The sequence below is a fragment of the Opisthocomus hoazin genome, chromosome 4 (assembly GCF_030867145.1).
Source record: "Opisthocomus hoazin isolate bOpiHoa1 chromosome 4, bOpiHoa1.hap1, whole genome shotgun sequence".
In the NCBI taxonomy this organism is placed as follows: Eukaryota; Metazoa; Chordata; class Aves; order Opisthocomiformes; family Opisthocomidae; genus Opisthocomus; species Opisthocomus hoazin.
This window is the reverse complement of record NC_134417.1, coordinates 20,819,660-20,845,979: the sequence shown is the minus strand read 5'-3', so window position 1 is coordinate 20,845,979 and position 26,320 is coordinate 20,819,660. Positions and strand designations below refer to the sequence as shown.

General features: G+C 42.6%; 1 protein-coding gene across 1 annotated transcript; it reads left to right on the top strand.

The window, feature by feature from the left end:
• Window positions 1-75: 75 nt before the first annotated feature.
• Window positions 76-26,081, top strand: MFN1 (mitofusin 1). The gene is made up of 18 exons (XM_075418286.1): window positions 76-189; window positions 608-729; window positions 1,556-1,691; window positions 4,540-4,702; window positions 5,362-5,486; window positions 7,139-7,247; window positions 10,404-10,511; window positions 11,249-11,402; window positions 11,540-11,607; window positions 16,474-16,595; window positions 18,129-18,255; window positions 18,541-18,645; window positions 19,633-19,735; window positions 20,739-20,968; window positions 21,479-21,634; window positions 22,196-22,392; window positions 23,710-23,844; window positions 24,600-26,081. The coding sequence occupies exons 2-18, from the start codon at window positions 615-617 to the stop codon at window positions 24,667-24,669; spliced, it is 2,223 nt and encodes a 740-aa protein (XP_075274401.1). The 5' UTR covers window positions 76-189; window positions 608-614; the 3' UTR covers window positions 24,670-26,081.
• The last annotated feature ends 239 nt before the right edge of the window (window positions 26,082-26,320 follow it).

Sequence of the window (26,320 nt, the reverse complement as noted above, 5' to 3'; positions counted from 1 at the left end):
GAGCCCTCAGTAAAAATGGCGGCTGCCTGCCGCCCCACCCCTTCCCGCCGGCCGGTGGCGGAGCGGCGCGAAGCGGAAGTGATGTCCGCCCCGTCCGGCGGCGGCGGGCCAGGAGCGGCGGAGGCGGCGGGGAAGGGCCCGGCGGCGGCGAGGCGGCTGCTGGATAACGGCGGAGCGCGCCGGGGCTCGGTAAGTGGCCGGGGGCGGCGGGGCCGCGGGCTGCTCGCTGCCCCTACGGCCCGAGCCCTCGCCCTGCGCGGGGTCCCCTCGGCGGTGGGGACCGGGCCTGCCGGGGCCGAGGGACAGCGCTGCCCTCTGAGGCGCGGGGAGGTCGCGAGCCGCCTGTCGTGAGGAGAAAGTCTCGTATTTCGGGAGCAGACCCCGCCGCGCCGGTTCAGGCCGGTCCGCGAGCTTCGTGCGGCGCCGAGGGGAGGTGCGGGGGGCTCGTCAGGGTGACACAGCCAGCGTCACCTCAGCTCGCTGGGGTGCGGGGTTTGGCTTTGCTCGGGGTTTGGGGGTGATTTGGTGTTTTCGGTGGCTGGCTGAGAGGCGCGGGGCCCTCACCTGCACGGGGTGTCCTGGTGACTGGGTGTCACTTTCCTCGCAGCTGCAGAATGGCCGAAGCTGCCGTCTCCCCGCTGAAGCACTTCGTGCTGGCGAAAAAGACCATCACGGCCATCTTCGACCAGCTGCTGGACTATGTCACCGAGGGAGCAGCTTTTGTGGAAGGTGAGCTGTCGGCTTAAACACAGGGGCCTTGTCCATGGCTTTGAAGATGTTTTATGGCAGCGCGGTGTGCGTTACGATACACGTCAGTTGGTTAGACGAACACCTTCAGGAATAGCCGTGGTTTTCATTTGACATTGGTTTTTTTCAACTTCGGCTAGCAGGATGGTTACGCACGTGAACAGCTGACGGTGTCGCTTTGGCTGGTCGCCTGACCTCCTTTCCGCGAGGGCGAAAGCTTAACCACCCTAGCGTTTACGGTCCTGCCGCTGTTTCTTTTGCATAGAAGAAAGGACAAACAGGTTCTCCCATTACTCAGTAGGAAAGTAGATCAATGTGATGTAATGCGAAGCACCGCCGGTTACACCCTCGGAAGTTTTAGTGACGCAGAGGCGCGCGTATCACCACGTGGAGCTGGCTGCTCGTCACCCCAGGGAGCTCTGCAGGAGAAGCCGGCCCAGCCCAGTTGACGCGTCGATGAGCGGTGCCGCTGCCCGTTCTGGAGGAGGCAGGGGTGGCGGAGAGCAGGGCTGATCAGCCCAGCAGGCTGCCTTCACAGGCTGAGCAAGTCCTGCGGCTAGACTGTTGATTAATCTGAAGTGATTATTGTCATGATTTCACAGATGCTTGTGGTGGAGCTGTCAAATGACAGGGGCTAATATCAGCGTCTGTAGTAGGGTCTTGTTTGTTTTGTTTTCTTGCCGCTGTATAATTCAAATTTACACAGATCTTTCTTGGCATTTGCATAGTACTGATAATCTGTGTTTTGTATCCTGGAGCATGCACGCTGTACGTGATCACTTTTATGTTGTTCTTTTTCTATGTGTAGCAACGTACAGGAACCCAGAGCTTGAACATGTAGCAACAGAAAACGAACTAGCAAAAATACAGGCTTATAAAAAGAAGTTAGCAGTCATCGGTGAGGTGCTTTCACGGAGACACATGAAAGTGGCGTTTTTTGGCAGGTAATGAACAGAATTACCAGAACTTAATTTGATTTTTTTTTTTTTTTCTCTTGCAGGTCGTAGTCTAAATTAAATGCAGTGGAATTAGTGCTTCATCGTACAATTATTATTTAAAATACAATACATAAAATCACATTCACTCTTTGATTGATGCTCAGTAGTTCTTTGATGCCATCTTGCTTCATGACTGTAGAGTAAATATGTATGTCTTATTACATGTTTTTCATTGATAAACTTTGTCAAATAATTACCCTGTATGGATTCATTATTTGACTTGGGAAGTCCTGAGTTTGTTGTCATCTTCTCTAGAATGGCTTTTCTTTTTATGTTGTGGTGGTTTTGTTTGTTCAGTATCTTTGTTTTACTGGAATGTTACTGTTAAGAACTTTTGTTTGTGTTTGGTCACAAGCACTGACAACTAAACTTTGAGCTGCTTGTGTTTTGAGCAGCTGAAGGAAAATAGAGACTGTTGCCTTGCTGGTTGTGTCATTAGTCTGATAGATCTGTGCCGTGATCATGAGGGATAACAGTGACAGTGTACTGTACGGCTTACAGATCAACCGGAATGAATCTACAGATTTCTGCTTTCCTGAGTTGCTAATTAGGATAAGTTCTAGTTCACTGTCCTTGGTGGTATTATTACAGACCAAGTGTCAAAACTTTTGCATAGTTAGATAGTATTTCCAAAGTTATGAGTGATTTAAATTCACTCCAATTCTAAAAAAAAAAATCTTACGTTTTCCCTATTCAGAAATTTTCACCTTTGGTCAGGTTGGGATCATCTCAGCTTTTTTTTTTTTTTTGTGGCAGGAAAAAGGAGAATTAAAAAGAAAGTTATTTGTTGCACTCAAAATGTGTTACTAAATAAGAAATATTCTGCAGAGGTGCTGTCAGGTGTTCAGACCCAAAGCAATGAGATTTTGTGTGTCTCTGCTTGTATATATTGTGTTTTGGATTTCAGTCTCGTCTTAGTGGAAAAATCTTATGTTTCCAGTGAGAAATTTCAATTGGGTCTTACTGCTTCCAATAAATGTCTGTCTTCCAAACATTGTGCCATTCTGTTCTGATGAAATTTGGAGGGTGTAGAAAGATGATGAAAATTTGCCGTACCGAACGTGGAGTCAGATATAAAATAGTCAAGTCCTGCTAAAAGACTGTGGCTCCAATGCTTTCAGATGCTTTTATGTACCTGATTAGTCTGGTGTCTGTTAGTCCACTTTGCTTCAGGAAAATTGATTTTTCTGTGTTTAAATTCAAGTATGTGATTACATATTTTTTCTGAAGTATGAATCTTCACGTTTTAGTTCTAAAAATTCTGTAATAGTATTGGAAAAAATGTGTACAGTAGTGGTCTTACCTTCACTTTGCTAAAAATAGTTTAACTGTTTAAAGAAAAAGAATAGAGGGATCTGGGATAAAAAATTGGATATGTCTCAGACTTGATATTTCATAAAGTTATAAGTTGAGTACATTTACCAAATGCGATGTGTGGTGAAAGTTGCTTTTGCAAAGGGCAGAATTTCAGTGCAGGAAAAAGAGAATTTAGCTCTCCCTCTGACATTTTGAATAAATTTGTAAGCTGTTGTACAGTGAGCACTGAACTGTTTTTCCAGAAGTGGTGGCTCAAAAATGAGTTACAGTCTGTGTAACTTACTTCATACTGTTGTGTAATAGTTAAACCTCAGATTTTTACAGGTGAGGGGTAGACAGTTAGTGTGAAGTAGGACATTACTGAGAACTTCAAGTTCTTGCAGAATCTTGAGTTAGTGAACAGTTCCTTTTAATCAACTGTGTTTTGGTTAATTTAGCTACTTTTGCTTCTGATATAAGGACAAGGTTAAGTTCTGTTGTTAAAGACAGCATTTGCATTATAAGGATTATGCACAATAAATAAATTTGAGGTTTTTCTTTGCATGTTGTTTCACATCTTGCTATAGGAATCTTTATTCAGTTGAGATTATCATCTGTTAAATTCTTCTGTCATTGCCTGACTGTGATAAGAATTCCCAGACAGCAATGCTTCGAAACCTGTCTGAAGGCAGTAGTACAGCGATGCTCCTTTTGTACCTCCTCTCATGCCTAGAAGACTCTGTCAGAAGCAGCAGTTCCAGATGTTTCTGTAAAGACAGGTTAAGTTGCTGAGGTGGTAATTCCACAACCGTTAAGGAGTCACTGCTGACTGCCACCATAGTCCTTCCCTACCCCTGTCATGCAGCGTTCTCCTTTTGTTCTCCTCCAGCATCCCTGGAATTTCTTTAGCCTTGCTGTAAGCGGGAGTGTGGAATTGTGGTCTGATCAGAACATAATTCTGCCCAAAATATTACATATATTTTCAGTCAGTTCTTCCCTACAGGAATGCTAGGGCTGGCACAAAGAAGAGGGCAGGCTGCCACAGTGTGTGGGACAGCGTGCTGTGATTTGGCTATTGCTTTAAGTTGATCTAAGGCATCTTTTTATGCTAGGTGCTTTTACTGGTGTAGCAAAGTTGAACCAATATCTTTTACACATTCCTTACACAGATTGAGGTATACCAGGTAAACTGTGCTTCCCAGTACAGGTTGGGCTTGTTGAGCCAGTATGTGTTATGCAAATGAAAATTGATTTTCTTGGTTGGGTAGGCAATGATGATACCAAGAAAGATTTTTGGAATTGCTATTCAGATGAACTTTTCACGCACCCCCTAGTATTTTCTGGCAAGCCGTGCTGTACTGGCTTGAAGCTCTGTCACCTGAAACAGCCTGCAGTATGTGGGTCCAATGCAATTAACTGGGGGTGCCTTCAGTTCAAGACTAAGGTATGTGTGATGCTGCTATATCGTGCTGAGTGCTTTTATTTTCTGTGCCTCTAGAACGAGCAGCGGGAAAAGTTCAGTCATTAATGCAATGCTGTGGGATAAGGTCCTTCCTAGTGGGATTGGCCATACAACTAATTGCTTTCTCAGTGTGGAAGGGACAGATGGAGATAAGGCCTATCTTATGACAGAAGGATCCGATGAAAAGAAGAGTGTCAAGGTACGGTTTTTGAATAATTAATGCTACTTTTCACAGTATTTGTTTCCCAGAAGATCTATCTTTTAACCAGGATTTCGAGTCTTAACAAACATATAATGCTAAGTCATTCTGCATTGTTAAGCTCTTATTTAGGAGGGAATAACTAACAAACTGAGATGGTTAACTTCACAGTTTTTCTTGGACGTTTCAGAGAAACAACTAATGTGTGTCTGATCGTAGCATAGCATTTGTTGAGTGATCTGTTTTTATAGGACTGAGTGTAAGTTCTGTTTCTTGTTAAAGATTTGGAATGTGCCTCTCATTTGGCCTTATGGTGCTCAGTTTATTTAGCTGCTCATATTGAGATGTTAAATCTCTAAGACAAGCTCATGATGATGCTCAGTAGCACGCACTCTAGCCCTGTAAGGAATACCACTTCGTGGCTCCAAAGAAACTCCTGTCCGAGTTTCAAGGCACAACTAGTTCTTTAGATGGTGGTGAATTTAAGAGGTTAAAAAAAATAATAAAAAATCACAAGTATTCACCAAAAGGAAGTATCAACTCTGCTATCCTGTTCAAGATAGGCCCTGTCTAGATTTGTTTGAGAAGCAAATTAGGCTGGTATACAGGCTAGTTTGTGGTGCATATTCATGTTTGTCTTCTCTTTATGCTCTTTATAGACTGTAAATCAGCTTGCCCACGCACTTCACATGGATAAGGATTTGCAAGCTGGTTGTCTCGTGCATGTCTTTTGGCCCAAGTCAAAGTGTGCCCTGCTGAGAGATGATTTGGTTTTAGTGGACAGGTATGCTTTCTGTTTTAGTACATATTTTCTTAAATAAATTAGTCATTGTAATGTTTAGGAAAGAGACTGGTTTACTCATGATAGTGTTTTGGTTGTTGGGTTGCTGAATTATTGAAAAGCCTTTTTTTTTTTTTGCCTTTTTTATTTTGAGAGTAAAGAGTTTGTTCTTTTGTGTATACTGCTGCCTGTCATCACCCCACTGATTTTAGCCCGGTTGGAACAAAATAGTGTCTTGTGATTGAGCTGAATAAGGGACTAGCTTTTGGTTGAGGATACTTCCACCTTTAAAACAAGCGGTATGGAAGTGTGAATAGGGTTGTTGCAGCAACAACCTTTTGCCCGTTTCCTGCTTCAAATAGATCATGTGAAGTGTAAGCAATCTGAATTTCATTTTTAAAAGCTTGTGATAAGAGTTGTAGTGCCTGTGTATCGAAGTAATGGGTGACCTCAGAACGTAGTTGTGACTGTCCCCTGTGTGTGCCTGTGTGTTGGGCTAATGTTTCCTACAGTTTCTGTATTTAAAGATTCTGAGAGCTGTTTGTTTGCCTATGTCAAATGCCCATATTCCTGGCCATTTTGAGGTGTGACCTGGTAGTACTTTTTTTCAAGCTAGGTGATCTATACCTAATGTGTGAATCTATATAGATTGAATTTGTAAGTAAGATTTCTTCTTACCCAGCAAAATGACATCCAGAGTGTATTTTGATAAATTGTAGTGCTTTTGGTTGCATGTCTAATTTTACACCTTTGAAGTCACTGGGAGTTTGTTGTTACTTTCTTGGGTGCAAGCTCAGTTCCTGTTTGTCACAGAAGCCAGCTCAGCTGACACAGGGAGCTGGCTGGTTTGGTGCACTGCTGGGCTTCTGACCTTACGCAGTCGTGCTGTCTCCTTGGGGGCACGTGCATAGCACAGGTATGCTGGAAGCCCAGAAAGGATCCTAAGCATAGATAGGCACGATAAAAGGCACGATTTGATGTGCACAGTCTCGGTTGCTAAAGGTGAAATGTAAAGGGAAAAGAAAACAGCCTGGAACCCAAGAGAACAGGTACTTGTACGGAGAAAGTAGTCTTTTTACTATTAAATAGAGCAAATTAGAACCAGCAATAATGACATGTTGCAAACATGACCTAATGCTCATATTCCACTTATTTTTGAAAAACTGACAGCACTGTAGTTTTAGCTTCATTTTGATTTGTTATTAAATCTATGCACAGCTTGTATAGTATATCATTTTAAAGAAGGCCTTGATTAATGGAAGAAATATTTTATGAACAACTGTTCTTTTTGATTAAAATCTAAAACTTGGAATATGGGAGGGGGACCATTCTGTCAGACCATCTGGATTTCTGACAGACTGCCTGTCACTTCTCGTGGCTATTATGCTCTGCATATTTATTCATTAGAAATCGCATTTTGGAATGAGTAGGTGGTCTAGTTCATGAGTGACTGATAAATGCTAAATGGTAATTTGCTGTTGGTAGGTTTGCATTAAGTTTGAGTTAAGCATCAGTCTAAAGATACAGAGCTTTGTACCTTCTTACAGGCCCTTAGGCAATCCCACTCTGTTTTTATCAGTTCCTAGAAATCAAATGCTCCTTTGCTGGATAAATATGAGTTTGTGTTTTTTCATTTTATTTATTTATTTTAACAGCCCTGGCACAGATGTCACTACAGAACTGGACAGCTGGATTGACAAATTCTGCTTAGATGCTGACGTGTTTGTCTTGGTCGCCAATTCTGAATCAACTCTCATGAACACGGTATGATGTGCAATGATTTTACGTTACTTCTTCATTTAAATACTCAGCAGTTCTGTAACTGAAAGAGCTTCTCTTAGACCTTCACAGAAGCTCCCATGAATCACTACACTTGGATTTTTTGAACAGGGTTTTGGGGTGGGAGTCAGGAAACAGTGTATATCCCTCCCAAGGGAAAGGAGAACCAGGTTTCTTACCAGCTGTGCTTTCTCTGACTTGAGCATCACGTTTGTCCTTTCTATTTCCATTTCTGTTTTGATAAATGGGTGATGTAGTGCTTGTCTCACTTTTAAGTTTGTCAGTATTTATCAGCTGAAGACACTTGGATTATCAAAGAGATAAATTGTGCAGTATTTCATACCCAGAAGTTCAGTAAAATACGCAAAGTAGGTGAAGGAAGTTGAGTTTTCTGTCTTTTTCCTCATGTATTCTTGTGTCAGAAGAGAGTGAGTTCCCTTGACGCACCTTGTGTTGAGGACAAGTGCTACAGATTGCCCTTGTTGGACTGTGTTTCTTCTTCTGAACATGCTAGCCATAAGCGTTCATGTTGCATGATTTTGTGCAATGTGGAGAGCTGAAGATGTTTTAATGCCTTTATTCTATAAAGCCTTGTTTCAAGAGGAAGGCAACTTCTGTATACCTTGCAGCCAGAAGACTGTACGACTCGTAGAAGACAGCATACAAGGTGGCCAGAGGAGCTGTTGTGATACTCAGAATACAAGACCAGAGACTTGCGTTAGTTTTGTGGTGAACTCCAGTGTTGACTAAACTAAGTATTGTGAATGCAGACAATATCAATAGAAGGTTTCTAAGTTATTGGAAGTGGGACTGCCAGAATGCAGTATAATGCAATTCATTCTACTGAGAAATCTCTTGAAGAGTTTCATTAAGCCTACTGTAGACAAGTCAAATACTCTGCTTGTTCTGAGCATAGTTCTGACATGCAGTGTTTGAACTTTCTAATTATTGAGGCACTTTTTAATACAATAAAGAACGGACTGTACAATGATAGTATTTCCTTGCGTTCCAGCAAATTGGAATACTTTGGTAGAAATTGGAGAAGAACATAAAATGATTTTAAAAACATTGCATTCATTCTTCTGACCCAAATCTACAAAGACTCAAGTACAAGAGATATGATCTAAAAGGCAAAGAAAGAAGATTCAGACAACATCCAAGGCAAAGAGAGGATCTGGCACAACAGTGGCTTTATCTTCTCCATTATCTCATGTGAAGGTTGCTTTTTGGCTTTTAATATGGAGGAAGTCTAGAAATTGTTTGCATTATGTGCATACCATAGTTTGGTTTTTTAATTAAAAAAAGGAAGAACTAAAAAAGATTGAGTTTTAATGAACATCTAATATAGAAACATGGACACAATAGGGACCTGTGGGCCAGATTTCGGTTTGGTGTAATGAAGTAACAGAGAAAAGGCCAAATTTGATTTGGTTCTCTCATATGGTTGAGAGAAACGAACCATTAAAAACAGTCTGCCTGAGATCGTAAATGTACAGGAAAGACCTGTAGGCTATACATGTGCTGGAAGATTCTGTTAATTTTGTATTTGTCTGATCTTTAACACCCAGCCACAGAAGTGCTACTCTGCTTTTTAATGTCATTTTTGGCCAATCTTTACTCCTTGTCGGGCCCAGCTGAAAGCTGCTAAATAGAAATAGGTTAGTCTTGCAATTTGTTTGAAGCATGAAAGTCTTGCTGAGTTTTTTTGGTTGTCAAGGCTATAAATCCTCACAACACTGCGCACCTTGTAGTTCTTAGAAGCTGGACCATTGTCCAGGGTGTATATTGGAGGGGAAGGAAGTAGATCTTAGTTGAGATTGAGGTTTTGGCTCAGTAAGCAGCTCTCTTACTCTTTCTCCTTTTTAGTTCTTTCAGCCTGGTAGACACAAATGAAGTTGCCGTTAACAGTTGCGTAACTGCTCTAAAGCATTTGTGTTTTGCTTTGCATTGTGGCAAATGGTAATTTCTTTATTAATCTACACAAGTTTATCCTTAAGGTAAAGCATGTGATTACTGTGTTCTCAACCTCCTTGGGTATTATTTTTGCCTCTCACCATAACAGGTTTGAGAATACTTGGTGGCTGATACTCAACTACAGATTTTTTGCGTAAACGTGATTTTTCTAATATTGCCTCATAATTTATCTTCAGGCAAAGTAGTTATTTCTGCAGCAGTAATCTTGTGGACACGTACTTACTCCCCGGCTAGTGGAGGCTAAGATATCTCCAGGGTTGTGTCTAGAATATGTGGTGGTGTCTTGCTGCAGGTTCAAAAAGCTTATGGCAGTGCTGGGTGGGGATTCACTCCGTCATGACTTGCCCATTGTAACTATGAAAACAGCAGTGGCGGGTAATAGGTACAGGCAAGGGACCTAAATACATTTTCAGGTATCTGTGTGTCTTATTTCTGAAAGTAAAAAATTCAGCAACGACTACTTTCCTGTGGCTCAAGCCGAACATCCTCGTATAGGAAATGTAACTTGTCTGTAGTTCCAGCTGATGTTGCCTAGCTGTAGAATACAGTTAGAGGATGATTTTCTGGATATGGAAACCAGATTTGGCAGGGTGAAGAGGAGCATCTTGGTACTTCAAATAAGGAAGACTTCACAGTTTTAGCCAGGTATCTTACTTAAAAAACAAGATGAGCAGATACAGCTGTGTCTTGTGTGTTCTTTTTCCCGTCCTCTCTTCCCCAACAATATTTTGGGTGTCACACAATTGCAAACAAATTTAATAGAGGGCTAGAAGTATCAAAGGATATGAAGTTTTGTGATCATAAGAGTGAAAGGAGGGAAAAAGAGTGAATGATGTGATAGATTTATAGAAAAATAGACTTTATTTTCGTGTTTAGTTCTAAACTATTTGTTTCAGAAGTTTACTTAATTTGTATTTGTATCTATTTTTAGAGAAGCTTGCAGTAAGTATCTTTTACTTTTAGCATTGGCATCGGTTTTAAGACATTTGATGACTTTTGAACTATCATAAGCTTTTTTTTGTGTTGGATATCTGTGGGTTTTAATGCTAATGAATTCTTTTTAATAAACTTTTAAAAAACTGTGTTAACTTCAGAATCTGTTACAGAAGAATGCGTGACTCTGGTGTGGATGTCTGGGGAATTTTCTGTTTGTGCTTTAATTCTTAGGAAAAACATTTTTTCCATAAAGTGAATGAACGACTTTCCAAGCCAAACATCTTCATCTTGAATAATCGATGGGATGCCTCCGCATCAGAACCAGAATATATGGAAGATGTGAGTGACTTGATGGCTCTTATTTGGGTTGATTTTTTTGTTTGTTTTTAAATACATCTATATAAAGAAAAGACCTCCACATGCATAAAAGCATGCTAAATTGCCTAGGTAATATAGCTATTAATATGAAGACACCAGCTTTGCCTTATAGATAAAACAGTAAGTTATTTGGTCAGAAAATGGAAATATCTTATTCCTCATTCAGAGCAAAAAGCAACCTGCAATTCAAACTACAATATATGAAGACAGGTAATACAATGGGAAGCTTGTTCAGAACCTTTTTCTTCCACAGTTAAGCTTGTTTTAAATCTTCTTTGTATTACCTTTTGTTTCTGTAATCATATTGTATTACCTTTTATTTCTGTAATCGTAGTGCAGCCTGATTATACATGCATAGAGTGCTGACAAAGTACAGTGTTGGATGGTAACAGTTCGGTGTGCCCTTCAGATCTTTCCAGCTAGCTTGCAGTGATACTTTTTTCTCTGTATGTGGGGAATGAAGTGGTTATTCCAGTAACTGACTGAGGTATCTGACTTACACAAATACAGACGGTTGTAGAAGAAAGCATTGTTTCTTCAGGGCTGTTTAAAGGGTTAAAAGCAGCTGCTGCATCAGCAGGATTAGAAGGCATCTGTGTCTAAGGGGTTGTCCAGCATCTGTTTCTGACCCTGATGTTCTGATTTGATGACCATTCAATTTTTGCATTTTTCTCATGAGCTTTTTACCTTTTCCTCAGGTGCGGAGGCAGCACATGGAACGCTGTCTGACTTTTCTAGTTGATGAGCTCAAAGTTATTGATCCTGTAGAAGCGAGGAATCGCATCTTTTTTGTTTCAGCGAAAGAAGTTCTGAGTGCCAGGAGACAGAAGGCCCAAGGAATGCCAGAGGGTGGTGTGTAGGAACTCTAGCTTTTCCTCAAATATGGAAAAATACTGTAAAACTTAAAAAAGTTATGATAAACATAACTATTTAAGATAGTCACTGCTGTGAGGTATATCTCTCCCTTAACAATCTGTTACGTTTCACAGGTGGAGCACTGGCTGAAGGATTTCAAAGAAGATTCCAGGAATTTCAACATTTTGAGCAGATATTTGAGGTATTAGTGATGGGCTTTTTAGACTGCTTGTTTTTTAATGCAAAGGTAGTGCTTGCTTATGCTTAGCTTAATTTTACTGAACATAACCCATGTTAACAAGTAGAGGAGTATAAGGTATTCAAACCATGTGACAACTTTACCTTATCTGTGGGCTCTGTTTCATCTGTTCTCATGTTGAATTGCAGATAGTTGTTAGAAGTAACAAGGTCCTGTGCAGCCTGCTGTAGGCGACCCTGCTTCAGCAGGAGGGTTGGACTAGATGACCCACAGAGGTCCCTTCCAACCCCTACTATTCTGTGATTCTGTGATTTTTCAGTGAGGGAGGGTCTAAAACTGGACTTTTAGCTCGTGTTTTGAGATCTTAATATAGTTTATATAAAAAGAGACTGCTCGTAGAAAGGAGTGTGTCGCTTATAACCATGAGGTGGTGAAATATTTGTTGTATAAGAAGCCTTATTTTACTCTGAAGTTGTAACTTTGTAATTAATCATTGTAATTCAGGACACGAATAGTAAATTCTTTTTCAGCAATGTAAATCTAAGTATTTAGTTGCATTTTTTTAAAGCCAGAGTTTTGAAATTATCACCATCATCTACCTCTTAGCTCTGATACTCTTAACACTAACACTATTTCTGCATCCTTGTTGCTGTACAGAATCCCTCCTTCACCCTCAGTTTACCTATATTCGTACCTGGAGTTTGCAGTTTCTTCAGAAGTTGGATGGGCTAGAGAATTGAGTAATTTCTTTGTGATAGGATCCATGTCTCTTGCTGAATTTGATAACTCTAATTAAAGGCATTCTTGGATATCTTAAGGAGGCATTTTGGCTATGCCTTGATGGTTTTGTGTGGTATGTATCAGTATATTTCGTGCAACATGAGCCTGAACAGTATGACTATAGTTTGTATACAGCAAATGCTCAAGACTGCTCTTGCATGCTTCAACCAGTAATTCCTTGTTTGGTATATTTAAAAAAAAAAATCAAACTGCCTCCGAGAAGTGTCTCTTCTCTCATCTTAACAAACCCATTTGACCTTAGCAAAACAGAGTTATGCAATGACGTGTGTTTATCAAAAAGGTGTTAAAAGAACAGCTTGATTCAGTCTTGCAAAAGCAAGAAAATGTCAGACTAAAGTTTAAATTTAGTCCTTATCCACACTCCTGTGATACATGACTGAATTGTTGAAATGATTGGTTCAGAATACTGGCAGCGCCTGAGTCCATGAGATATGAGATTTCTGGCTTGTGTCACTAGTCGTAGCCAAATGTGCATCTTTGTTTGTAATTGTGGTCCTTAGAATTAGAGTAGGAAGCTTTGAACTAGTAGGAAAAAAGTGAAAATGAAGTTTCTAAATCGATTATTGTTCTTTAACATATTTTGCCATGTGCTGTACGCGTAGCTTTTTTGACAGAATCCCCTACAAGTACCGTTAAGCGCTCAACACTTGGGATATTTCAAGATTAAGATGGATCTATGACTTATTAAATGACGTGATGCTGTAAGTGCTCGACACATCTGTCAATCAGGTGTCACAGTCTCAAATTGGCCACCAGAATGAGAAGCATCTGTCACAAGGTCACAACGATGACAAGTTTCTTTGGCAGAGGCGGGGACAAAAACCAATTCTGTGACAGCACAGAATGGCATTAAAACACCTTTTTTCTTCTTTCACATTACCTTTTCCATTTGTTGCACACCTTCCAGCTCCAACAGTGAGAGTGGATTCTGTAATATTTTTCCCTGCTCAGCCATGTTTCATCCTGAAATCATAATGAATGGCTTTGAGTAGGAGTGTGAGCACATCACTTAAAGAGCATGACAACAAGTGCTAAATTAGAATTGCCAAAGCAATTTGGATTTTGAGTGTCTGATGTTGCAGCCTCTTTCACGTTCAGGTTTTGTGGGCAATTTCCTAAGTTATAATGGCATTTTATCTGCTTTTAAAGCAAGGCTGATACTTAAATGGTTCACCAGGTCTGAAATCTTCAGACCTAGTGCTCAAATTACTTGTCACTTGAGCTGATAAAGTGACTGAAGACAATAGTATGCTGGTGTCAGTTAGGTTTACCAGCACTGGGCTATACCAGCTCATATATTAATGAAGAATAGCGTGCACCAGGTAGAATTTTTTGTGTTCGATCTAGGAGTGAAATCCTGCTGGATAGCATGCTTCATGCACTGCTAGACCAAATTCAGGTGCTGTGTGACCACGAGTACAGCCTGAGCACTTCTGGCTAAAGCTTTGCATTGACGCTGTTTCCTGGCAGAGGAGCTGCAAGTCCTGAGACCCTTGGGTTAAACTCCAGGCTGTGAAAGGGAGGGGACGAGAGCACAGATGCTTCTGTCTGTCCTCGTCGAACACGGACCCCTGCTCTCCCTCTATCTGTCTGTCTTGCCTTTAGCTCCTTGTCCCTGTCCAGGCGCCCCGCTCAGACTTCCCAAACATCTCTTGCGCTCTTTCGTCCAGTTCACGTCTCTAAGCTATCTTCTGACCTCACTTATAAACCCGTCCACATGTTCCCTGTTCCCACTGGCTATATCTGCTGGTTTTGCTCCTGCTGGATTCTCTCACCCAGCTTCTGTCTTCACTAGAATTGGGCAGCTTCTTCCTCTTTTTTCACATGGGTTGAGAAGAGGAACTGTTACTTCTCCAGTACTTCCACATTCCTGGTTTTAGTATCAGTTCCGCAGTGGGAAAGACTGTTCATCCCAGGACTGATATGAGCTCAGTATAGCTAGAATTAAAAATAAATGTGGAAACAACCCACCCGTGCTAGTTGTTGTGGTATGGGAAAAATTTGGATCATTTTTGAAAGGTTTGTAACTACATTGATGTACACTGTGTGAGGGCAAAAGGCATTCCAAAAATGGATAGAACATGTTTTTCTGCAAAGCACAGGGTAGTGAAAGTTGCTATCAGAAAAACTGGTCTAGGCATTACTAGAAACACTTGTAAGCACTGGTGAAATGAAGGTTTTGGAGATTCGTGTAGTAGCTTTAAAAAGTGATGTTACTATGTATGTTAGCTTCATTGCAACAAAGAAAAAAAGATAAGCAGTCTGAAAGGAAAGGGCTGGATTAGTGGATCAATTCTGAATTTTTGTATTGTGGAATAACAGAATGTATTCTGTGTAACTTATGTAATTTTACAATGAGATACATGGAAATGCCTTATCAAAATGGCAAAGAAGTGCATACATGGTGCACTGTGTGAGTAGTCCTTAGTGGATATGCTACGTAAAACCAAACCCCGTAGGCCTCAGGTTGTAGTGTTTGCCAAGTTTCTTTAAAAAACTTGTAGCAGAAATGGTGTGGGGAGGAGTGGAAGAGGGAGACAGGGTGGAATAGTAATTCTGGCTGTAAATTGGAATGAATAACACAGCCCGAATTATTACACTACTATCAAGTCATTCCCTAACTGCACGGGAACAGAAGCAGCTGTGTGCTTACAGGCTGCTTTGCTATACTGGAAGTGGGCTGGAAGGTAACTGGTTTTGGTTACGCTGGTTGAAACATTCCTCTCCTCTTTGTTTTGATAAATACTTATTTACAGACGAACAGCAGAACTGCTGCTGTTCCCCCTCATATCTTTCGTGGTTGCTTAACTAACCTTTGTCTTTTTCCTAGTGCTCTAACTTGGATTTTCTGGTTGTGTTGTGAGTGACTGTCATCCTTTTATCTACCGCACACTAATGTTGGGAAGACTCTTTCCTCTGTGTCTAGTCTAGCTCTTACAATGTGCTGATATTTATGAAACTCTTGGCCTTTCATTGCTGATTTCTAGATCTGCTTCATCGAGGAACGGGGAATAGATTTTACCCATTTTCTTTATTTTGTTTTGACCTATTATTTTTAGATAGCTGAAATTTGTTATTGCAGCGTATGCTAAGGTCGTAGGCAAGTCTTTTAAAAGCAACCTAAACTTGTTTGTGCTATGAAAGGCACATCCATAGGTTGAGAACAATGTAAAAAACCCACAGATCCGGTAGAAGGAAACTAGCCTCTTGCGTTCTTCCCCTCAAACGTGGAAGATGTTGCCACTTTGTGGTGACTGCAGGTCGAGCTCCAACAGCATTTAATTGGCAACAAAACTCAGGATAGGCAGTTGCTGGAAAAAAGCCAAAGTCTTAATTTGTGGCTCATCACAATTGATTTGCTTTTGCCCAAATTGAATATTTGTGTATGTTTTCAGTCAGTGTCCTGTAGTTTCTGAATCACTGCACAATATTCAAGATTGCAGATTGATTAGAAATTGTATCTTTAGAGCATTCTCTACTCATTCATTTAACACTTCAATAATCTGCAAATAAGCTAATATTTTAATGACTACTTAACAACTTTTTTTTTATCCTGTGAGAGAATCCTTGTTTCTTGTTCCTAATTGTATATTTTGTTCCTGGGTGGTCAGTTTTGACATGAGCATGTCAAATTTTATTGACAGAACTGCTTCTTGAAACTGAGTATGTTTATTGCAAGAAAGAAAACTCAAGCTAGGCAATATTGCCAGCATTCATGTTAGACATTTACAATTTTGAAGAGATAGTGTGGATAATTTTCTAAAGAGCTAGGTTTATCTTGCATATTCATCTGAGTTTTCTTTTTTTCTTTACACTATGAATTTATTTTAAAAGAATAAAAACCCATGCACATTACTGTGAGTGAAAGTGAAGGTACGGATTTGCTGCTATAAACGAATTTGAGATTTCAGTTCTGTTGTCTTTTAATTTCTATGTACTTTCTTCCTTTTTATTTCCTGTTGGTTTAAGTTCGTGGTAAAATTAGCAGCATGTGCTTTCTGACAGTGAAATTCCTGAATGTGTTGGCATGGAATTGCAGTAATGTGTTGTGGCTTGGGCCCCTCGCAGGAGTGTATCTCGCAGTCAGCTGTGAAAACCAAGTTTGAACAGCACACTATCAGAGCTAAACAGATAATAGATACTGTGAAAGACATTATGGACGCCATAAACGTAGCAGCAGCAGAGAAAAGGTAGGTTGGTTGGAAGGCTGGTTGGCTTTGGTTTATCCAGATCCTCTGAGGAGCTATTCTATGGTGGTGATTTTCCTGGGCCGTTACGGACTGAGAAATTCACTTTTCTCACTCGGTAAGAAATAGAGAATTTCTCTGGTGTGTCAGTCTTACTGCTGTTCGCTTACACTGCTCAGCTGGTCCTTGGTCTATGACTTCTGTATCGGGATCTTGGTTTATTTTGTTACTCTTCATTACTGATTTACAGTTACAAAGGCAGTCTGTGGATTTTCAGATTTATTTTTTTTTTCAAAACTGTTTGAAATTTTAAGTTTTTCTAGCTGTATCCAACAGAAGTGGTGTTGGGGCCAGCTTTGCGTAAGTGGGTTTTTTGGGGGATTTTGGGGGCTTTTTTATTAACAGTAGTACTGAGAAAATAAATGGGAGGATGAACTTTAATTTGCAAGTGGTTAGAATAAGGTATGGGAAGAGCCCAGGCTAACAGAGGCTTGGCCTCTGGCCCTTTCCAGATTGTATCCTTAAATATCTTTGTTCTCTCATTACTCACGTAGTCCTTTTAGTGCTAATGAGGGCAGCTCATCCGCTCTGTCTGATAGTTTCATGTATTCTGTGAGATTGACATGTGAAGGGGGGGGGGGTCCTCACTTTTTTTGCTGCCTCTTGTCTCTCTTGTACATGGTGAACTTGCTGTCGTGTTTTGTCCTTGCCATCCGTCTCCTTTCCGTGTCTGTTAATAGTGTGTCTTTATGTTTACACAGACTCCACTGTGCCTGTCAGACACTCTCATCTGCCTGAATATATCAGCTTTCACAAGCTGCATGTTTACATACTAACGTGTCTCCCCTTGTCAGATCCCATGAAAACATGCTGTGAAGTGTTTGAAAATATTCTGATATTCTGCTCCTTTTTGTCAGTCAACCTGCCGAAACCTGTGTAGTGACCCCTCTTAATCTGAATTGCTGCTTGATGTTTCTGCTGGCCCTTCATGACACAACTGCTTTAGGTTTTAGGCAATTTTTAAATAAATGATAGGTCGAGGGTTTCTGAAGAGAGCTGTTTGTGACGAGGTTAGTTTCTGCTGCCTCCTTTGCTTTGCAGGGTCACCAGACCATGCCCTTGTTAAGGAATAGCTGAGTGGTGCTGGTGAGCAGCAGTAGGACAATTTCATCAGATTTATCCTTTTTTTTTTTTTTAATTTTTAAGCTGGGGTAGACTAAGTGTTAAAGGCCCCTGATTCCCCCCACCTTTTTTACTTGTAATTATGTACAATGGTAACAATTCCAAATGCTGTTTTTGTAAATTTACCAAAACCCAGTAATTAGTCATGTCCAATCAGTGCAGCCTTTAAATGCACCTGTAAATTTAATACGGTATTGCAGTCTTTCTGAAGCAGTGCCTCTGCTTTGTTCACTTTGGATTCTTTCTGGCTGCTCAGTAAACCGTCAGCTGGGTGGTCCGTGCCCAGTCACGGGTTTGGTTTCATCACTGGGAGAATACCTGCTGGTGATGGTGGTTGCCTTTCTGCTGTGTTAGGGTCCATTCAATGGAGGAGCGAGAAGATCAGAAGGATAGATTGGACTTTGTTCGAAATCAGCTGAACATTTTGACGGAAGATACTAAGGAAAAAATCAAACGCGTTACTGAGGAAGTAGAAAATAAGGTAAGTCATGGCAGTGTGCACAATCTCCCAGATTCACGTGCTGTCCCTTCTGTAAGGCAGCTCCTTTAGGTGCCCGCCCGCCTTACAAATTACATTTGAAATACCTAGTGTGTTCCTTTTCCAATGTAAAAAACAAAGCAAAACAAAAAAAACCCTCAAAGTGGCAATCCTTCCTGGCTGTCAGGTAATTGAATTGTTTGTCGTAACCATTAGTGCAGTGGTCTGTTTTCACTCTGGCTGAAAAAGTTAGGAGAAACATTTTGTGTTTTTACTGCATCTTTTCAGGTCTCCTCTGCCATGACCGATGAGATTTGCCGACTTTCAGTTTTAGTTGATGAATTTTATTCAGATTTTCACCCTGCTCCTCAAGTATTGAAGCTCTATAAGACAGTAAGTTTTCTTGCATGGTTTGAAGCCAGGTTCATTGTCTTTTAATTTCTACTTCTTTATTTTCATCATTTATGTGGCATTTTATGTGACACTGTTTAAGCATTGCAGGATTTTTACTTTCTGACATATGCATATCTCTGTCTACCTAAAACTGGAAAAGGTTGAAAATATTTTCTGCTGTGTTTTTTGGAAAGAAAGTGATTTTTGTTTCAACTGTCTCTTTACTAGAGTGGTTACTGAAGCTTTAATTCACTGACATTCTGATTTGCAGTCACTTCTTCTAGTAAATAAAGACCTTACATAAACAATTTTCACTACTCCTAAATGAAATTGATCCAAAAATAAAATGAGCTTACAAATACCCAATGCTTTATTGGGTTTTAATTATTTTTTTTTTAAGAAAAAAGGCAATTTTTATTAAACTTCTATAAATTCCTCCTCAAACTTAGTATTTTAAAGGAGCATACACCTGTAAGCGTGTGCCTCACACTCAGACTTTGCCTCTAATGAGCGAGGGCCGTGACTCCCGCCTGTTTCAGCCTGGTTTATCAGCTGGGAGCGCTGCATTTCCCGGACAGTCTGTGCTGCCCTGGCTCTGCAGGATGTCCGGCGCAGACCTCCCTGGGACCTGGTGGGTTCCGTTTAGCCTGGTACAGAGCGGTGAAATCAGCTTCCATCAAATGACAACAGTAGAGGATTTGCAGGGCGGTGTGGTAGTGGTATGCTTTTCAGTGTCACGGTTTATTGAAAATACAGAGTTTTCTACATGTCTTTAATGATTACAGTCCTAGAGAGATCTTTCCTGTGTCACTTTAATTAGGTTTTCAGTCACAGTGTGCAATTTAAAAGCTTGGTATTTCTATGGTAACATGCTTTTCTTCCCACTGTAAATAACAATGCTTAGTGTTTAACATATCTGTGCACTGCATAATGTAATTGATTAGTTAAAGATGAAGTGATGAGCATATATTCTTTATAAAACTTCAGGAACTGAACAAACATATAGAAGATGGTTTGGGAAGGAACCTGGCTGATCGTTGCTCCAGTGAAGTCAATCAGTCAATGCATCAGTCACAGCAGGAGATAATTGGTAAGATGAGGAAGGAGGAATGTTAGGACTTTCTGTTTAGAGGAAGACAATTTAAGAAAACTTGCTTTTAAAAGAATTTTCTTTCTGATCGTGGTTTAATGTTAACAGTACAGAAGGATAGAGGAGAAGCCGTCCTAGATGAAGACTGAGTGTCTGTTCTGCTCAGTAGCCTGTCTCTGATAGTAACCAGCAACAGCAGATGCTTGGGAGAAGAATAATGAACCAGGGTAAATACAGACTACAGTGATCCATCCCCAACTTGGGGACTTCTGAGCCAAGATACTGCATCTGGATTAGTGGCTTAAGCAAGTGGTAATGGACCTGTCCTCTGGGAACTTGTCTTAATCCTTTTAGAAACCCATTTAAACTTTTGGCTTCCATGACAGACATGTGAAATACACTAATTGTTAGATAATGTTTTAATGTTTCTGCAGTATAACCATCTCCCTAGGTCCCTCCAGATTCTGAGTGCAAAACAGGATGGTTTCACAAAATATTTATGCACTCTTTTTTTCTTTTCTTTTTTTTTTTTTTTTTTTTATATATGTCATAACTTCACTGCATATCCATCTCTCTCTTCTGATCTGTTTCTGGTAATAAACGATTCAGAGCAAGATCATGGAATTGTGTGAAGCCTTCTGTCATCTGGCGCAGTAATGTTACCTTTTCTGTACGGCACCACAGAACTGCTGGATAAAGCAACTTTTTCTTAGTCCACCCTTCTCTTTTGACCAGTGATAGAGGTCTTACAGTTACTTTGAGCGGTGCTTTCTCTATGAGTTGATTTTGTGTGGCTGTTTCCTTTTAGCAGAGCAGTAAATTGCCTGCTCTGTTAGGATCAATACTGCTGAAATGCCCGTTGATTGTACAAATAAATAAAAATACTGGTCCGTTTAGGTTCCTGTAGTTAACAAAGCTGCTCAGCAGTACAAGGATGCGACTTGTGAGTATGCTGTAAAGCTTTTAATGTTAACTCATCTTTTCTATTCCGTTTTATTTCTAGAAAATCTGAAACCATTGTTGCCTTCTGGTGCTCAGAATCAGCTCCACTTGCTAATTCCTTGCAGGAGGTTTGACCTTAGCTATGATCTGAACTGTCATAGTCTGTGTGCGGATTTTCAAGAGGATATCATGTTTCGCTTTTCCTTGGGATGGACTTCGCTTGTAAACCGTTTCTTGGGTCCGAAACAAGCTCAGAGAGTACTGTTGGGACTAGCAGATCCAAACTTACAAGTGAGTGCCTGATCAGGCTGACATTTTCAGTGCCTTGTTTTAACTTTATGAGAATATATTCATTTTTACTGTATTTGCCTCTACTGTTTACATGCTTGCTGCTGCTTTCCCCTAGTCCCTTTGTGTGAAGTATTTTTGGTGAGAGTTGTTTTTATTGGATATATATTCAGGGTGAGAATGGAACAAAAAACTTTTCCTAAACTTTCTGCAGCTGTTACCTGAGCTTTGTTTTCCTTTGGATTGAACCCTGTGGGTAACCTTTTCATTTGTAACTGTCAGATCCTTACGGCAGAGCCGGTCCTACGTAGAACCCATATTCTAACCCAGTCCCCATCGGGCAAGGAACTGTCAAAACCTCCACTGCCTATCCAGGAGCGTTGTTCAGACTCCTGTGCTGAAAAGTGTCCTTTAAGTAAATCAAACCCTGAATATATCAAAATAAAATAAAATCTGTCTGCTGTGTAGTTCCTTAATGCTTTTTACTCAGGCTGCCATATTCCACTCTTCTAGATCCCTCGTCCTTTAGCTGCCACCCCGTCCACTGCCAGCCTTCCTGCCGTAACTCCAGAGACCGTACCACACGAGGATTTTATGGTGCCTTTGGTAATGAGTTTAGCTTCACTGACATCACGGACCTCTATGAGCATCATCGTTGTTGGCGGAGTGGCAAGTAGCGTTAGCAACATTCACTGTATGAGGAGTGATGGCAGAGATTAAGCTGGTCTCCCCTCTTTGGGGTGCAACATGTAATGGACATGGCTTTTTGTACCTGGAACGTGTAATTACAGCATGTCAGGCACTTACTAACGCTGGGCTGGATGAGCGCGTGTAGTACGCTGGATACGCGCAGTCGGTGTGTGGGGAGGGAATCGGTCTGACTGCTCTGAGCACAGCTGGATGTGCTCCGTATGCCATGTGCCTGTGTGCAGTTTCTGAACTGAAGGATGATTTGATGCTGCCTCATTCGGTTTGGATTTAGTGGGAGCTTCCCTTTCTCCTTCCTTAAAAAGCAGCAAGACTTCTGTAACCTGCATTTTCTCCATGCCGCCAGGGTACCAGCTCCTTTGAATGCAGCTGTATTGCTCTGCAGTAATAGTGTGGAAATCATATGTTTTCTTAAAGTAGTCTGGTGAAAGGACGATGAAGATGATTTTAAAAAATGGCTGGAATTAGATTTTATTCTGTAGGGCACCTTACTTAAACTAATGAAGAGTCCTCTTCTTTCAGGTTTGGAGAACAGTAGGCTGGAAACTCATCTCCCTTTCCTTAAGTATGTATGGGCTGTTGTATCTTTACGAGAGACTCACCTGGACCACTAAAGCAAAAGAGAGAGCCTTTAAGCAGCAGTTTGTAAACTACGCTACTGAAAAGCTGCGGATGATCGTCAGTCTTACGAGTGCTAATTGCAGCCATCAGGTGCAGCAGTAAGTATGGCACTGGTGTTGCCCCTCAGCACTGGTATTGCCCCTCGCTGGGGTGGGAAATCCATGTGGGAGGTGTCCCGGGAGCGGGGCCGGGGCCGGCGGCGCGTGATGCAGGAAGGCAGCTGCAGTGTCTTGTGGCGTTATGAGGGAGTTCTAAAGGAGTTTGGAATCCTCACCTGAACAGGTGAATGCCTCCGTCTCTGGGTGTGTGTGCGAGGGCGAGTCTCAGGATGCAGGCTCCTGTTGTCCAGCGCCGGGGGAAGGCATGGGAGTTGGCTTAGTTCTGGCAGAGCCTGAATTGGTCGGCTTTTGGGTCAGTGTTGGGTCAGTTCCATTGCCAGCATTTGTTCTGCCTCCAGGCCTGGCCCGGGCGAGTTCTGAGCCACCGGTCCTGGCTCTTCTGCACGGCGGGAAATTAACAGCCTTTACGAACTGTTCCTTATTATTTTTTTTTTGTGACTCTTTCCCAGATAATTTTCCCCTTGTCTCTGCAACGTAATGTCTGGGTGATTGTCTCCCTCAGCCTCTCCTGTTGAAACAGTTTGTTTGGATTAAATTATTTCAGAAAATGAGGCCTGCTAAGTGAGACCTCTAACCACCGGGGTGCAGAACACCTCTCCCGTGTAGCCCAGGGAATGCTTTCCTAGCACAGAGTTCAGCTTCAGCCGAGGACAGAGCATCATCCCCGTGTCCAGCAGCCGTGTGTCTCTGTGAGGACATGGAGGAGCTGGACTCAAACCAGTGCTTCAGTGAGGTGATGTAGAGAGCGGAGGAGAGGAAGCGTCCCCTCTGCTAGGGAGAGCCCGGTCGCTGGCCCGCGGCGGTGACTGGGGGTTTAGCGCTGTCAGAAGGAGTCGTGGCGCTCGGGTTGGGCTGCGGCGGCAGGTAGGGTCAGGTGCCGCGGCACGCCTGGGGCTCTCCGCACCCTGCAAGGCCCAGGGCTCGCACGGAGCGCTGTGCGAGGGGACACTTGGCTGCTCCGGCACACGCGGCTGCCGCTCCCCCATTGCAGGTTTGTACCTGTTGATCCTCAGTGAAACGTTGCCAGACATGATGCTGGCGTAGACTGAGGTGCTTTTTGTATGTTTAAGGTCTCTTTTTTAAATTTTTTTAATTAAAAAAACCCCAAAACACAATTCTCCTGCTTTCTGCTATTCTGTAATCCCTTTACAGCTGGAGACTGTGATTGCTGTGTTCTACTGCATGCTGCAATGCCATGTGATTTTTATTGACTTATGTACTTGTCTATTGTAGTAAGTTTTTTTTGTAGCGCAGACTTCTGCAAACCATGATCACAAACTTGTTTTTTCCCTTTAGGGAAATGGCCACCACCTTTGCTCGGCTCTGTCAGCAGGTGGATATTACCCAGAACAACCTGGAGAAAGAAATTGCTCGGCTTTCCAAAGAGATCGATCAGCTGGAGAGCATACAGAGCCACTCCCGGCAGCTGAGGTGAGTCTGGGTGTGAGGAGCGAAGCCCTCGCCCTGCCCGCTTTGGCACTTGCTGTGACTTCGATTGAAGTGAGGTGGGGGCGGGTGCAGACGGGGTGCAGCGGTACCTGCTTTCTTTACTTGTAACTGAACGGCTCTGGTGAAGTGAAATAAATGTATGGTTCTACCTGGGTGACTGAGCAAAGCTCCAAAAATATTCTTTCTTAGATCGCCTTCCCCTTGCAAGTGTCTCTTTGTGGTATGGGAGAGATGGCTTCTGGAGGGACATTAGCCCTCCCCAGGTAAATCAGGGTGGCACCTGCCCAAAGAGCCCTCCCCAGAGGAGAACACGAGGGCGGCTGTACTGGGCTGGGTCTCTCAGTGCGGGACTGTTCTAGTACCAGCAGCAGGTGTTTACGGCAGAGAACCTTCCGGCAGCTGGCGGTTTAGGGGCCGGGGAGCAGCCTCAGCTGTAGTTCCGCGTGCTTTCCCCTGCTGTAAGCTGCCTCTTGGTCTGGGGTGCTCAGAGCTGCCGCGGGCCCCCTGCCCAGCTGGAGGCTCAGAGGCCACAGCCAGGGAGGTCTTGGGTGGAGCTGGCAGAGCGCGGGGAGAGGAGATGTGTGCTGGCGCCGCCACCTTCCGCTCCCGAGGCCACGCGTGCGGGCTTCCTTAGGGCTGTGGGTGTCGGGAATGGAAGTGAAACACTGATGTTGGTTCTGCCGCCTTTGTGATGCGACAGCGCTGAAGTAAAGCCACTGCTTTTGTTTGTTTTACAGAAATAAAGCCATTCACCTTGAGAATGAACTAGATCGCTTTACAAAACGTTTTCTTCAAAAGAGTAAATAAAACTTCATTGCTAACTTTTCCGGTGATCCTTTGTAGGACAAAGTAGACATTTTACAGATGACACTTCTCTGTGGAGTCACATGAAATGATTTGTATTTAAAATGTTATTTTGATTACACTTGTTAATGATTATGAAACTTGGTTTGGGCTCTGATGGGGAACCGAACTGAAGAGCTGCGGTACTCTGTTATGTTTGCTTTGCAGATTCTGAGTTAAAAATTCTCTTTAAACACTAAATTTCTTGGGCACTTGGCAATAAAACCACCCATCCTGACTGGTTTTCACTAGTATTTAGACGTGGCAAGTCTTGCTTCCTGGCATCCAGGAGCTGATGGAGGGAGAGCGAGCGTATCGCAGGTCCCGCTAGCTCCCCTTCTCAGTCACCTGGGAAGGAGCCGGGGCTGCAGGAGGGGGCCTTGCCGTGGGTGTGTAACGAGGGGACGCACAGACTCCAGCGCGGGCACTGCGGGAAAGCAAGCGCAGTGGTGCTGGGCCGCAGTTCCTCTCCCTCAGATGGAAGCGAAAGAGGATGGCGAATGGCAGAGCGTTTTCTGGCGAAACGCAGTCGGCTTTGGTTTCCCCGCTGGCGACCACCCGGGGACAGGGTGGCACGGGGGAAGTAAAAATAAACAATGATGTCCAAGCCGGTCACCCTGCTCACAGGGACGGGGGCCTGCTGGAGCCAGCAGCCGGGTGGGGGGTCGGCTGCGGGCTGTGCGGGGTCTCCCTGGCGCAGGGTGTGGAGCCAGCCCTCGGCGCTGCTGCAGCGCGGGTCCCTGCTATAGGGGAGCCTGGCAGGGGGTCGGGGGCAGTGTGGCTTTGCTCATCTCCGGCAAGGCAAAGCCCTTATTAAAAAAAAAAAAAAAAAAAAAAAAAAGAAAATCAAAGTTTTTGCTGTTGCCATCTGCGGTCATTTAACACCTACTTTTTTCTAACTAGACTTTTTAAAAATAACTTTGAAAGAGAAAGCCTTTTCAGAATATTTATATATTTTTATGGAAGTGTGAACATGACTAAATGAAATAATTTTAAAACTGAGATGTGGGGATTTGCTATTTTCCAATAAATAAGGACTAGGTAAAAGGGAAATGGATTTAAAATCTGATGGTGGAGGTGGTTCATTATTTAAAAACAAAAGCTGCCGTGCTTGCCGCGCTGTATTCTGGTGTGTGTGTGCAGCTGTGCCAGCAGGAGCGCGGCTCTCCTGGAACCGGCATCCGCGGTATCGGGAGGAGTCGCCTGGTGTTCGAGGACAACTGAAACTCAAAGTGGGCAACAGCCCAGCCCTCGTCTGTGTGAGGGTACGGACCTGTATTAGTGCTGCTCTTTTAGAGCGTTTTTGTGGACATTGTATGAAGATGAAACGTTACATGCATGTGTTCCTCAGTTATTTATTAAAAAACAAAATAGTACCCCTTTGCTGCAGTAAGTTATTTGGCAGTTGTGTTGAAGGTGAAGACCTCCCCCCAGCTCTTACCTGTGACGCACGGCCGGCCTGGGGCCCGACTGCTGAGGCGCAGTGTGTGTGTGCGGCCCAGCAGCCCCTGAGCAATGAAATGTTTGGGGTTTGGAGGAGACAACGAATGCTGCAGGCTTAGAAGAGGCCATCAAGGTGTCTGCGCTGAGGGCAGTGGTGTTGTGCAGCAGGAGC

What these genes read in the sequence shown, in the direction of transcription:
- MFN1 (XM_075418286.1), top strand. Translation starts at nt 615, where the DNA reads ATGGCCGAAGCTGCCGTCTCCCCGCTGAAGCACTTCGTGCTGGCGAAA. An exon ending in ATGAAAAGAAGAGTGTCAAG is followed by an intron (nt 4,703 to 5,361) that starts GTACGGTTTTTG and finishes TGCTCTTTATAG; the next exon opens with ACTGTAAATCAGCTTGCCCA. An exon ending in AGCCACTCCCGGCAGCTGAG is followed by an intron (nt 23,845 to 24,599) that starts GTGAGTCTGGGT and finishes TTTGTTTTACAG; the next exon opens with AAATAAAGCCATTCACCTTG.